This window comes from Nyctereutes procyonoides, unplaced genomic scaffold, assembly GCF_905146905.1.
Source record: "Nyctereutes procyonoides isolate TBG_1078 unplaced genomic scaffold, NYPRO_anot_genome, whole genome shotgun sequence".
NCBI classification, from domain to species: domain Eukaryota; kingdom Metazoa; phylum Chordata; class Mammalia; order Carnivora; family Canidae; genus Nyctereutes; species Nyctereutes procyonoides.
The window spans coordinates 7085275-7099324 of NW_026575042.1; the positions used below are offsets into that span (position 1 = coordinate 7085275).

General features: G+C 45.7%; 1 protein-coding gene across 1 annotated transcript in view; it reads right to left on the reverse strand.

The window, feature by feature from the left end:
• Window positions 1-210: 210 nt before the first annotated feature.
• The window catches only part of TRANK1 (tetratricopeptide repeat and ankyrin repeat containing 1), a 108228-nt gene continuing 94388 nt past the window's right edge, over window positions 211-14050 (reverse strand). The window contains exons 21-24 of the mRNA XM_055321456.1: window positions 9864-10009; window positions 3739-6773; window positions 2614-2712; window positions 211-1521 (exon numbers count right to left, since the gene is read on the reverse strand). Coding sequence (XP_055177431.1) covers window positions 1421-1521; window positions 2614-2712; window positions 3739-6773; window positions 9864-10009 — 3381 coding nt within the window. The 3' untranslated portion in view covers window positions 211-1420. The remainder of the gene's footprint in view (window positions 1522-2613; window positions 2713-3738; window positions 6774-9863; window positions 10010-14050) is intronic.

Sequence of the window (14050 nt, forward strand, 5' to 3'; positions counted from 1 at the left end):
TCCTTATAGTCCACACCCCAAATGCTCAGGAGGCACAGCAAGCCCTCAAGAGACACCACAACCATCTGTGAATCCCTGAATATCTTCATTTCAGAAGGCTCAAAAGCTCCTGCCCTGGTCAGCATCAACCAGCTGGCCACCGAGAACCAGTGCCAGGATTTACCCCTTGACTCTGAGTGGAGACGAAATAAATAAATGGACAGTTCCATGTAAGAGAAATGGTTTAACTTTATAAAAATGTGATAATACAGCAAGATTTGATTGGGTTTTTCCCTTTTCTTCTGGCAAGTGAAGTTTATAAAAAACACCTGGAATAAAAATTAGAAACATAACCTAACAAAAATTAAAAACAAGGAAACAGAATCATTTAGAAAGACAATAAGGAGAAACCAATAAGCAGCAAAAGCAGCAGCAACATGGAGAGAAAGTTGGCTCTGCTGTGCGGGCAGATCAATGAAGGACCAACATAATCAGAGCTTTCACATCACGTTGAACTGAGGGGCAGGGGTGAGGGAGGGCAGTAACCATGAGCGGCATGAAGCCCTCCAGAATGGAACCACACTGATGGCCACTGGCTCAGTTGGGGTGGGGGATGAAGCAATAGCCTCCTTCAACCAAGAAAATGAGACATATAGGGCCACATACAAACATTTTTTGGAATGTCTGCACCATAGCCAAGGCAGAGTTAGGACCACCTTGGAGAGGCAGGCTGGAAACCCCCTGCAACATACCCCAGGCTGGCCTCGTAGGGCAAAGGTCCTGAGGCTCCCACCTACAGGACGCTGGAGGAGTTCTGGACTACATTCTGAGGTAGTCTAACATGACTTGCACAGGTAGCTGAAAATTATCACAAAAGAGTGGGAAGAATGAGGGCAGAAAAGATGCATGAACAAAAGAGGCTAAGGTACATAACAGAAGGGGCCTTGCTACAAGTAGGTTCAGAGATGACCAGAGAGTGTGGCCTGGGGTCACAGGTGGCCTGGGCACATGGGGGCTCTTGTACTACTTGATGCTGCAGCTGTGTGAAAGGAGATGAGGGAATCCCTGGAGGGATTCCCCAGCCCAGAGCAGTGCTAATTCTCAGGCTGGGGATGTCCCTTGCTGATGACTCATGTCATGATGGTGATGCACCAGAGAACCTCAGGGCTTTGGGGTGAGGTGTCCCAAGGTTATTTCAGCTATGACTCCTCTCATCTGAACAGGTTCTAGAGAGAACTAACACTGCTAGAATTACAGGTGACAGAGTGATCAGATCAAAGCCACCAGTGAGAGAAATAACAAGAGCAAAAATCAAAGGTGTTGCTAGACTCCCCTATTTTTTTAAGCTAATTTACATTCTTTTTCTCATCTGCCCCAGCACTCGAATTCTAAGTCAGGATAGAATGATCTGAAGGCTTAGGAGGCAGCAGCCGTGTGGATGTTAGTATTTTCTCTGCTTCCCACATTTCCGAGGACGCCTTCGAGGACGGAGCTCACCAAAGTCCTCCACTTCATTTTCGTAATCATCTTCCTGAACGATACCTATTTCAAAAGTAACAAACAAAAAACCAGAAACAAAGTAGAGAACAGTGATTTTTTTTACTCTGCTATAAAATATAACATGCCAGTAAAACCTGGTATCTTTGTAATTATTTTAAAGGGGGAAAAAAAGAAAGCCTAAATCAGAGCCCAAGTAAAAGTAAACACCCTTCTCTAGAATTAAGTTCTTATACAAGCTTGTTCCTCTGCCCTTATTTTAGAGACCCTTTAAATTGCAAAGAAATCAAATAAAACCTAAACTCAACCACAAACTCAAGTTGGTATACCAGTTATCTTCCTTTTGAAACAATCATAAAAATCATAGTCCCAGCAGACACTATAATCTAAACATTTTCTTCTGCCCTATGGTAAGGATTTGTGCCAAGTCCCTTCTAGTTTTTCCCAACTCTGGGGTCCAGATTTTCCAGTAGTGTATGGATTAGGAAGACCCACAGAAGAGCATTCTGGAGCATATGAAATATTTGAAGTAAGAAGAAGTAAGATCTGGGCAAGAACAGGCAATAAATAGTTGGAATGGGCAAGAGGGTAGACTTTCCAGATGGTATGGAATTTGGCAAGACCATTCTGTCAGGAGAGAAACTTGACACTGCATACAAGCCCTTAACCCTCTATTAGGAAGATGCATGCAAGTTTTCCCAATGATTTTGTTGGCTTTGCTCACACATGTGTTTGTTTTATATCCCCAAGACCAAAACAGTGCTGATACATACTAAACATTCAATAGCTATCCGCTGACTTACATGAATGGTTGACACAGGCAAGCATATCTACCAAGAGAAGGCTTTTCAATACTTTGTCAATCCTTGGGAGTCACTGTATTGAGCATGAGTAGTGACTAGATGTCATTGATAACAGCTCAGGAGTGTCAAAAGAGATTTTCAAAAAAAGAAACTAAGGTGAGCCCTCACAGTCAGATGGGGAAGCTCAGATACTATGTTGCTAATAACTTCACTGACAGGGAGCGAGGCTCCTAGACACTGAGCAGCCACTACTGACACCATAGGCAACTCCACTTCACATTGACCTGGGGGTCAGCAGAACCAGAGTGTCACCCTGAAATCAAGGGCTCCTTACCTTCCTCTTTTAAGTGGAGTTCTGTCTTCATCAGCCATTCCTGAGCATCCCTGACTGACGGGATCAGACTGTTGACCAGCCGAGCCATCACTTCCTCTGCTACAGGGACCAAAGAACAAGAGCTTTGAGTGTGGGGGCTGCTGCAGAGATCAGACCAAGCAGTCCTAGATCCAAAGCCCCCACCACCTCCCAAGAGCCTGTCTCTGTGTTTCCCCTGAGGGGGACAATGAGATAAGGACCCACAGCCAACTTGTGCTACCACAAACATACACTACAGTTAAATGTCAGCCTGACACCATCCCTGTGTATCTGTAGAGATTGCCAATGTCACTAAACCTTAAACTGGAGTGTCCAAATTATAGACTAAGTTTGAATATTTAATTTCACTAATTTTATACATGAGTTCCACTCAGTGTTGCTATGAAATAGCTAATAAAAAAGATTCAAAGACGACATAACAATTCTTATTGTTAAACTCCCACATGGGGTATGGTTTAAGAACCCTCCTATATGTCTGGGTGGCTCAGTGGTTGAGCTTCTGCCTTTGGCTCAGGTCGTGATCCCAGAATCCTGGGATTGAGTCCTGTGTCGGGCTCCCCCACAGGGATCCTGCTTCTCCCTCTGTCTATTTCTCTGCCTCTCTTTCTGTGTCTCTCATGAATAAATAAATGAAATCTTAAAAAAAAAAAAAAAAAAAAAAGGAACTCTCCTAAAAGGAAGAGATGAACCGGGCAACTCCAGATCTTAGCCAAGGGCTCAATACAGAGTAGATGTTCAAAAAATGACCAGTGATGAATAGATCAGAAACTTAAGAGTTTCGTTAAGACTTTAAATGCTCTCCCTAGATCCTTGCCACAGAATTAGCTGGCTAGCCCTTCTCTTGTCTATAGTGCTGAGGAAACCATCCGGCCCAAGATAATCACAACGTTTTAACTGAGGGCAGGGTGGTTCAAATGATGGGGTTTTGATGTAATTTGAGAACACACGTTCCTCACTTGTATTTCTGCTAATGCCAAGTTCTGTCATCCCCAGGACAGACCTCACCACAAAGGACTTGGCCCTGACATGTGTTCTCAAAGCCTAGGTTCTAACACCACCTGGCCTCAATCCCTGAGGACCCCTTACCGCAAACCCAGGCCTTCCGCCTGTAGAGGTCCTCCACTGTGTCCAAAACCTTCTTGATGTTCTCCTGGACCTTCCTCTGCAGCATGTGGCTGTGCTCTTTGGAGCCCAGATGACTTCTGTTCCACATGCTCTGCTCGATGTCCTGTACCACCAGCTTGCCTTCATCGATGGCCGGGTCCACCTTCTCACGGAAAAATTTGGAGTACTTTTGGTAGGCCACCTGCTGCTTCCGATGGCGCTCTAGGAGGATGTGCTGCTCATAAGACTCGCTATTCCTCTCCAGACCCTCCATGTCTCCCAATTCAGCCCTGGAAATGGCCACAGCCTCGGAAGCCTCTCCCTCAAATGCTTTCCCAGAGCTGAAATAGTTGTCAGGACCTCGGGTGAACTTCACTCCACACAGGTCGCACTGGGTCCTGTCGACATCAGCCTTCTTGAAGTTTCCAGCCCCGGGCTCCCTGGTCTCCTCCTGGAAGCATTCCGTCTGAGCACTCGCCCTCCTCCACCAGCTGATGCACAGGGACACCACCAGGCATGCCCTTCTCAGCTTCCGCTGGATGGAAGCCTTCCGCTGCTTCTGGGAAAGGATGGCAGCCAGGAGGCGGTCCCGGTCTTCCAAGGCCAGCTCATCAGTCTCATCCTGCCCAAACTCGCACTCTGGTTCAGCAAAGTAGTTCACGGGGTCCACGCAGAGCAGGCGGTTCAGTTTCACCTCCTCATGATAGAGGCCGCGCACCACGGACCCCTTGGCGTGCGCACTGTCCCACCGCCAGTGGCAGTCCATCAGGTACTCTTCGTCCCGTTCGAAGAGCAGGTCCTGCAGAGCCTCGGCCACAGACTTCACATTGGCCGCCGCCAACACCCGTTTCACCACTTTCAGGAGCCTCTCGGGCACCTGGTCCGGGCAGTCCATGCTCATCAGCTGCAGCTTCTTCTGGATCTCCTGGAAGTGCTGGTACAGGAGAGGCCTGCAGTAGGGCTGCAGAACCTCCTTGGCGTTCACCAGCATCACCAGGCATAGCACCAGGGTCCGCTCTGCTTCACCGGACACCACGTAGTCTATCTCACTGAAGGCATCGAGCAGGACATTGAATTTCACATTCTCATAGCCGCATAGCACCTTGACAAGGTAGGAGAGGTGGAACCGGAAATCCTGAATGGCTCTCGTCACGTCCTTCGGTTTGTACTCCTGGATGATGGAGAACATGTCCTTCTTGCTGAACAGGAACTCCCAGTAGTGCAAGATCGCGATGTAGCTCTTGGGGAGGCACAGGATGGTGTTCTTCCAGAGGCGGGCCAGGACCACCCCACAGTGGACAAACTGGAACTCCAACAGGGCCACCGTGTTTCCGATGCTGGGGATGAGTGGTTCCTTGCACCTCTTGACAAGGACATTCATGAAACGGAAAAAGAGCCGCTTGTAGTCTTCCGGGTTCCTGTACACATAGAACTGGTCAATGCAATTCTCCAGCAGCCGGATGAAGCAAAGGTGGGTCTTCTCGGTATTGTCATCATCCTTGTTGGGTGCCAACATGCCAAATTTTCCTTCTATTCCCTTCATCTTGCTGCCTCTCCCCCTACCCCTTTCTTCTTTTTCAGCCTCTAGAGCTTTGAGTTCCCTGTTGTAGTTGTCCTCCTCCTGGTGGAGCAGCTTTTCAAACTCCTCCGGATAGTTGGAGGAGACGAGGAAAGCCTGCATGGCGCTCAGCCACAGGTCTGTAGACTCTCGGCGGCTTCGTGCCCTTTCATTTTGAAACAGAAAATGGATGTACTCTTTCAGAGCAGACCTGTAGGAACGAAAGGATTTGTAGTTTGGTTTGAGGATGTCTTTGCATGCCATGGGGTTTTCTGACAACACTCTCTGATGGAAATGCTTGGGGAAGAGGACATTCAGGAAGGATTTGCAAAGGCCATACATATCTGCAGACAAAATATAATCAATTTCTTCAAGTTCCTCTGCCAAGGTTTTGGGGAATACTTTTTTGGCTTCCAAAAGCAACCCACTGATCGCCACCAAGTGCATTTTTGACTGAACCAAACACCTGGCCTCACAACGCCGCAAAGGCCTGTGGAAATCTTTGCAGTTTTCATCCTCACATTTCAAGCCTACAATAAACCGCATGCAGATTCCTGGGTAGGTCTTCCCAAGTAGGCTCTTTGTGATCTGACACAGCCTGCTCAGAAGGTGTTTGCTGAGGGCTAATTTTACCTGGTCAGTCATTATCGAGAAATAGTCTTTTGTTTTCTTCTCTCGCAAGTTCAAATCCAGGTCACAAATTATTCTTAATATGGGTCCAGGGTCATTCTGAGCTATCTGGCAATACTTGGCATCCACCTGAGAAATCCCAAAAAACTCAAAGCAAGACTTGACCATCTCCTTCTCAGCATTGTTCGTCACTCTTTTGAGGGCCCTGACCAGATTGAGGAGGACTTCCAGGCCCCCGGGAGCCAGAGCCAGGACCTTCTCAGGCTCGGCCTCACACTGGCTGGTGGCTTCGTAGAGTGCCTCCACCACTCCAGCCGAGTGATTGAGTGTGTCAAACTTGAAGAAGGCATCCTTGAGCTTTTGAAAGTCTCTCAGGATTACCCCCTGAAGGAACTGTGCCTCAGCAATGCCAGACAACTGGTTGGTTTGACAGCAGAGGTCAAGGGCTTCTCTCAGAATGACCTTGGTATGTTCTACATCCGAATCCCTGGCCACGTTGAGGCGGGCAGCCCCCAGCAGACACGAGGCCTGGAAGTCCTTGTCAGCAGTGAGCCTGGCAGCCTCCAACAAGCAGCCATGTTGCTTCATCAGCAAGGCAGCCTCTTCTCTCCGACCTTCCCTGTTGAGCAGGTCTGCAGCTTCCGCTAGTCGTCCACGAGACTTCAGGAACACCAGCTGGTCTTCTATGTCCAGTTTCGAGAGAACAGCCATCATCTCCTTGATCTTATTTGCACTCAGGTACTTTGCTGCAGCTTCCAGGTAAAACTGACTGGCAGAATAAGATAGCTTGGATATGGGAAGGGTCTTGGCCCTCAGCATTTCTTCGTACCTGGAATAATAGACAACACAAATGTCAGCTTACTACCACCCAATGGGAAACGTTCTCCAAATTCAGCACAAAGTAAGTTCAATGCAATTCCCACATGCAGATATAAATTACAAAACGAGCTAAACTTGTCCAGCAGCTTTACAAATGCTTCACTTCACATGGATAAAATTCCTTCTTTATTTTCCAAAGGAACCAAGCATTAGTATATTTAGTTAATGAAACATAATAGAGTTGCAACCTAAGCAAAGGGAAGTTAGGGAAGTTTGAAAGTCAATCTGAAGGGCAATAATTATTCATAGTCAAAATTATCCCAGAAAAAAAACCTTAAACTTTCATAAAAGCATGATAATCAGTTGGGTCTACAACTCCATTGCGTCTGAGACAGGACTAATGAGACAGGGTGAAGACAGAGACTGCACACACACCAGCACAACATTCGACTTCCTCTTATTACCCAACCTGTGATTTTTCTCTTCTGCCAGGTATGTGCGTGGTTGAGTTAGACTGAGATTAATGAAGCTCTGAATGCTCCTCTTTTCTCTGCTGATCAAGGGCAGTATATCCCACACTACAGTCCCACAGTTATTAAGGCACAGGAACAATCCAATAAAACATGCTCACTTTTGAACTCTCGTTAGGATAAAATCCATCTTGTCACAACCAGAAAAGTGCCTAGATGCCTTACGATGCCCCAGAGTTATGCTACCAACATCAGATTTCCTGGTAAAACAGGCTTCCCCTGAGGGGTGTAAATAAAGATGAAGAAAGGGAGTACACTTCACATGTGAGCTGATGGAGTAACGAGTTGTTTTACCAAGTATGAAGAGCTACCCAGGTATTTTCTTTTCAAATTTAAAATGTCCTCAATGCACTTTGAGTCAGGCCAGTTAGCACCTGAATTCTACACTCAGTATGCAGAGTGTTCAAAGGACACTCAACTAGATCTTGTGTGAGGCTCCAGTGGATACTCAGGTTACACTTAGATCTCAATTCAACACATCATTAGAAACCCTCAGTTGTATACCTCAATAAAGCTGAAAAGAATAATAAAAGAAAATGATGTTTCTGAGGAAAATCTGTGACTAAGGCTCTTCTAGAAAACTAAGGACAGAAGGTTAAATAACTAATTAAAAAAAAAAACCTCTCAGTCAGTTTTGTCATATGAACTCACAAGAGAATTGGCCCGGTCAATTACTGCCACCACCACTGCAGCGCACCCTGATAACCCAATAAATGTCACAACTGGATCCTGTTATGGATGGATAGTTTGCACCCCCTAAAATTCATACATTCATGCTCCAACTCCCAGTGTGGTTGACTTTTGGAGATGGCCTCTCTAAGGAACTAACTAAGGTTAAATGAGGTTACAACGGTGGAGCATTGATCCAACGAGATTAGTGTCCTTATAAGAAGACACCAGAGAGGGACACCTGGGTGGCTAAGTTGGTTGGGTATCTGACTTGGGTTTGGCTTGGGTCACAATCCCAGGATGATGGGATCCAGCCCAGCATCTGGCTATGTGTTCATCAGGGGTCCTGCTTAGGATTCTCTGTCCTTCTCCCTCTGTCCCTCCCCCTACTTGCATGCACTTGTTCTCTCTCTAAAATAAGTAACTTTTTTTAAAAAAAGAAGACATCAGAGAATGAGCTCTCTTGTGCACTCTCTCTCTCTCTCTCCATGTGTAAGTGCCAAGGAAAGGCCACATGAAGACATAGTGAGAAGGCAACCATCTGTAAGCCAGGGAAAGAGCTCTTAGTAGTCTTGATCTTGGACTTCTAGACTCCAAAACTAGGAGAAAATGAATTTCTGTAATTTAAGCCACCCAATCTATGGCATTTCCTTACAGCAGTCTGAGCTGACTAATACACACCCATTGTGTATATCATATATATAATGGTACCCAAGAACTAGAGAAGGGAATATGCTCCTTTTCCCACCCATGGCACTGAACACCTACTTTTCCATTTCCAAAAATAAAATTCAAGGTACTGAGTACCTTTATTGAGGTACTGGTTACATAAGTATGTTAATTTTGTGGGAATTATGTGTGCCTTTTAATAAAAGCTGACTTTAAAAATCTGAAGTTTAAAAAAATAAAAATCTGAAGTTTGAACATCTGGGTCAGTTATGTTCATTTTGTCACTTGTATAATTTGATAGAAAGCAAAAAAAAAAATGTAGAACCAACCCATATCTTACTTTCAGGAGCTGAGAGTGGTCTCAAAATCCTGCTCAACAGAAATGCAGAATAGCAGATTCTGTGATTCTAGCTGTCCCATACCACTGGGAAGATCTCCTAGGGTAATCAACAACATGCTCTTTCTATATTCCTTGTCAACCATCAACCCTACCATCTCCATCTCTGGAATATGAGGTAGGCTAAAGGCTCAAGAAGGTCTCCAGTGGGTCATGTATGAAACTTATGAGAGTATGTGTTCATATGTTTCACACACATATGTATGAGTGCATGACTGAAGATCTGCCAGTAGATCATGGTAAAGCAAAATCCTGATGGCCCACTAGCACTCTTACCTTTATCCAGACAATCAGCAAAACTGTCAACTCAGCAGGTAAAGGTGGAGAGGACAGAACCAGCATTAGCACAAGATTGCCATGTGTGTCATGTACACATGTAATAAACCCTTCATCTTCTACCCCTTCTCCTCATGACATGGTGTCAAAGCTTATAAAGAGAGTAAAGTATATTAAACATACATATATTAAGAGTGCATTTACTAAATGCACTGGAATGGTGGTCACTAAGGAGAGAATGGGAATGGAGACTGGCCATGAAGAGGAAGAGGATGAACAAACTAAAACCAATGGCAGGTTTGCTGTAAACAGAAGATTATATTCTACTCATTTTCCTCCCACACTTCCCATCCAGCTCCTCAGTTAATCCTTTAGGCTTGGCTCTTGCCTTCAAGGAGCTCCTGATCCAGCACCGATGCCACCACTTCAAGTGAAAGGAGTGTGATATGGGCAAGCCACTTCAAAAGAGCAGGATAACACCATCCAGGGCAGACTGCCCAGAGGGAGCAATGGAAGGGAGGGAGCAGCATGGGGGAAGGGAGAGAATAAAACCACTTACTTTTCCACTGCAATAGCAGCTTCTTCAAAAAGCTCCTCTTGACAGTACATTTTGAGTGCTAGATCAAATTCCTGGATCTGCTCAAAGCATCTGAAAGCATCTTTGTAGCACTGGCTTCGCTTATAGAAATAGGCAGCATCTCTTATCTAGGAGAGAGTAAAATATACTCTTAGAGTATTCACAGCATAACTTTTTATCTCAAAAATAAGCCAACACCATGAATAATAATGTCTGCTATTTGTTGGACTCCAGTGAAAAACACCAAGACATAAATAATATTAGGAAAACAAATTCTTTATATGGGGAAAAACAAAGTTAAATCCCAACCTCACACCCTGACACGAATTTAACCTTCAGATAGGCCAAAGATCTAAATGTGAGAGCTGTTGGAAGAAAATGTATGAGAATATCTTTGTGACTCAGAGATAAAGTCTTCAGCAAAACCGAAAACACTCAAACTTTAGAGGAAAAACTGATGCATTCAATTACATCACAACTGTTGAACAAAGCTCATGTGAAATGAAGTTAATGGAGAGAAGACAAACTTTAACACTGAGACCAGCACTGTCAAATAGACCTTGTTGTGAATACAGAAATATTCTACATCTATGCTAGCCAATTTGGTAGCCACTAGCCACATATGAATGGTGAGCACATGACATGTAGGTTAGCGTAATTGAGGAACAGAATTTTTTATTTCATTTCATTTTCATCAGTTTTAACTTTAATTTCTACCTGTAGCTAATGGCTACTGTATTAGAGTGGACAGGTCTAGAACATTAAATGGATTCCTGCAACCACGGAAAAAGACGTTACTGAAAACCCAACAGAAAACTATGTAAAGGATATAAAGTGGCAGGTCATGGTTGGGGGAAAACATGAATGACTAACAAGTCTATTAAGATGCTCAACTTCACTAATAAAGAAATGTGAATTAAAACCACAGTAACATATATCCATAAAGTTTGCAAAAATTAGAAAATCAGAACCAATTGAATGTTGGGTACATGGAACCCTAATGCACGAACTGGCACAGCTGTTCTGGAAAACAAAGTGGCTTCCACTTTCACTTAGTGAAATTAAGTATATGCATACCCTAGAGCCAGCAAGCCCACTCCTAGTAGTCCCCAGGACTGTAAGGAGACATGCAATCCACAGTGCTATGTATGGCAGCTGGCTGTTGGTGGCAACCTGGATGTTCTCTGATAGGGAAATGGTAAGTCAAATGCAGGGGATGCCCATTCTGGATTACTATCAGTGGCCAAAAACCTGGCCAGGCCTAACACTAGCAGGGGGTGGAAAAAGTAAAAAACAGAACAATATGCTATTTAAATAAGCCTAAAATGTGTATGTTAGAGAAAATACTACTATTTGCTCTTCAATTATACATGCACATGGGGATTCCACATTAAATGCACTGGAGTGGCTGCCAGGGAGGACAGAATGGAAATGGAGACCAGTCATGAAGAGAAAGAGGATGAACAAAGGAAAACCACAAGACTTTCCATAAACACAAGTGGGTTTGCCATAAACACAAGATTATATCCCACTCTTCTACCACACTTCCGTCAAGCCCCCCAGGGTAACCTGTTATGCTTGGCTCTCCCAACGTTTTCCCAAATTTCCTTTCCACCACCTCCACTGCCATCACAGCAATGTAAGCCACATCATCAAGCCTCAGCTGCTGTTCCCCACTGGCCTGTCTGCTTCTACTTTTGTTACCCACAGACCTCCCCCAGAGCATCCAAATAATGAGCTCCATGTCACTCCTGCAGTCATAACCTTCCACTGGCTCCCTGTCACACTTGAATAAAATCCAGTCCCTACCATGGACTTTGAGGTTCATGATTTGCTCCTGCCACTGTCTCTTGTTCATTTTACCACTTACTTGTACCCACTCACTCTCATCTAGCCCAACCAGCTTCTTTGCTGTTCCTGGAGCTCCCCAACACACTCCCACCTTGCAGAGCTGTTGCCTGCAAGGATGCTTGGCCTTCGATGCCCTCCAGCAGTTCTCACAGTCTCTGCTCAAAAGGCAGCACCCGTAACTAGGTTGAGGGAAGAATGTGGGTGGGGGATGGGCTAGATGGGGGATGGGGGTTAAGGAGGGGACTTGTTATGATGGGCACTAAGTGTTATACATAAATGGTGAACCACTGAACTCTACTGCTGAAACCAATATTGCACTGTATGTCAACTAACTAGAATTTAAATTTTGGAAAAAAAAAAAAAAGGAAGCTCCCTGCTGGCCCTCTGCTCAAAAGAACAGCATCTGACACTTCCTTACCCTCACCCATCACCTAGCTTCATCACCACTGGCATCTCAAAGCCACTGGCTTGTCTGTCATCCCTCTCCTCCACTAGGAAGGGACACTCTGTGACAGGCAGAGGCCCCTATGTTGTCGCTGGCTGTGAGCACCCACAGTGCCTGGCACACAGGAGGGGCCCACCTATTTGTTGAATATCTCACTTCATAATTCTACTTGCTGCACCTGAGATCCAGAGAGAAAACAAAATCAAAGGGAAATAAGACAAAACACATAGGCCAGGCCCTCTAATAAATCTCAGCTGGCTTTTTTTTTTTTTTCATCTAGATCATCTACACCAAGTAGCAAAATACAAAGAAAATTCAGGAATCAGGTTTTTCAACGTCCAGAGACCTTTCAGAGCAGAGAGCATCTAGACCCATCTCAGCCACATGGATACAACCCCATAACCAGAAAGAACATCTATAACCCTGTCTCTTGTCCCCTCTTGACAATACTGATTACTCAGAAGGAAAATCTCCAAGCGAGAGTGCACGCCCTATGAGGTGCCAAGCGTGTGTCCAAGTGGAGAGAGAGCAGAGGGCTGGCTCTAAGTGGCAGCCCCCATGCTCTGTACACTCTGCTCCCTGAGGGGAGGGGTCCCCCTGGCATCCAAAGCAAGGACCTTGAGAGGTTTCCAGAGGACTAGTGTCGCTCTCAGCAAAGAGGCAAGAAGCAAGCAAGGCAGAGGAATCCCTACAAAAAAGTCTTATGCCCCAGCACTTCCTCACAACCATTTCTTTGCAGGGGTGGCACACATTTGGGGGCTGAGGACAGGGAGGCAATTTGGTATAAGGATGTTGACAAAGGCTGCTGCCATATTGGTCAACTTGAATCGTGCTGTTTAGTATTGTGGGATGACCTCAGGAGGTCTGAGGCTGCTGAGGGTTGAACACCCTTTCAGGGAGGAGTCTGAGCAAAGAAAGGAACCGGACCCCTCCCTGGATGGGGCTTGGAGCTGCTAGAATGTACTGGGGAGAGAAAGCAGAAGAGGCTGCCCCCAGTGGTCAAGCCTGTGGAAGGGGAAGGAAACAGGGAACGCTTTGTCACCAGGAGCGGGGTGGCCACCATTTTTGAAGGCACAGAAGTCACAAAGAAGGGAACACAGGCTGTACTTCTGGCCTTCTGGTTCCCCTGCTTCCTACTTTCTGAGGAAGAGCTTGCCAGGTCGGGGAGGTGGGCAAGGTAAGTAAGTAAGGAGGCGGTCCCTGACTCGGTCATAGCTGGCACTGGTGGGCAAAAAGAGGGAGCAAAGGCTTAGGCTGGTTCCCTGCAATTGTCACCACTCAAGGTCCAGGTGGCGGCATGGGAGATTGAAGGGCTAACAGCCATATAGTAAAGATGGAAGCTACCCTAATTCCTAGAATCTTAGGACCCAAACTCCCTAACCCATTCCTATCTCCCACATGCTAACAAGTCACATCCCCTAATAAACATAGGGCAGGGCAGATAGTACCAGGTGGGCCCCACTGACTTGGGGCCACAGTTCAAAGTCCCCAGTAGGTGCCACCCCCAACTACCCAATGCCCAGGGTGTTCTGAGGATCCAGGAGCTACTACATTCAGAGAGCCATGGAGCCCCACATCCCTGCTGGAGAACCAGAGAGCCCCTCTGGGGAGAATGCAGCAGCCCCAGCTGGGCTTTCTAAAGCACAGCTTCTCAAGCTACCTAGCTCTACACCTCCAGGACCTCACAACAGATACACTGGAAGTGAATCGTGTGAGGTACAGCGTGATGACTATAGTCAACACTCTGTGGTATATTTGAAAGTTGCTAAGAGAATAAATCTTAAAAGATCTCCTCACAAGAAAAAAATTCTTATAACTCTACATAGTGATGGATGTTAAGAAAACTTAACTATAGTGACCATCTTGCAATATA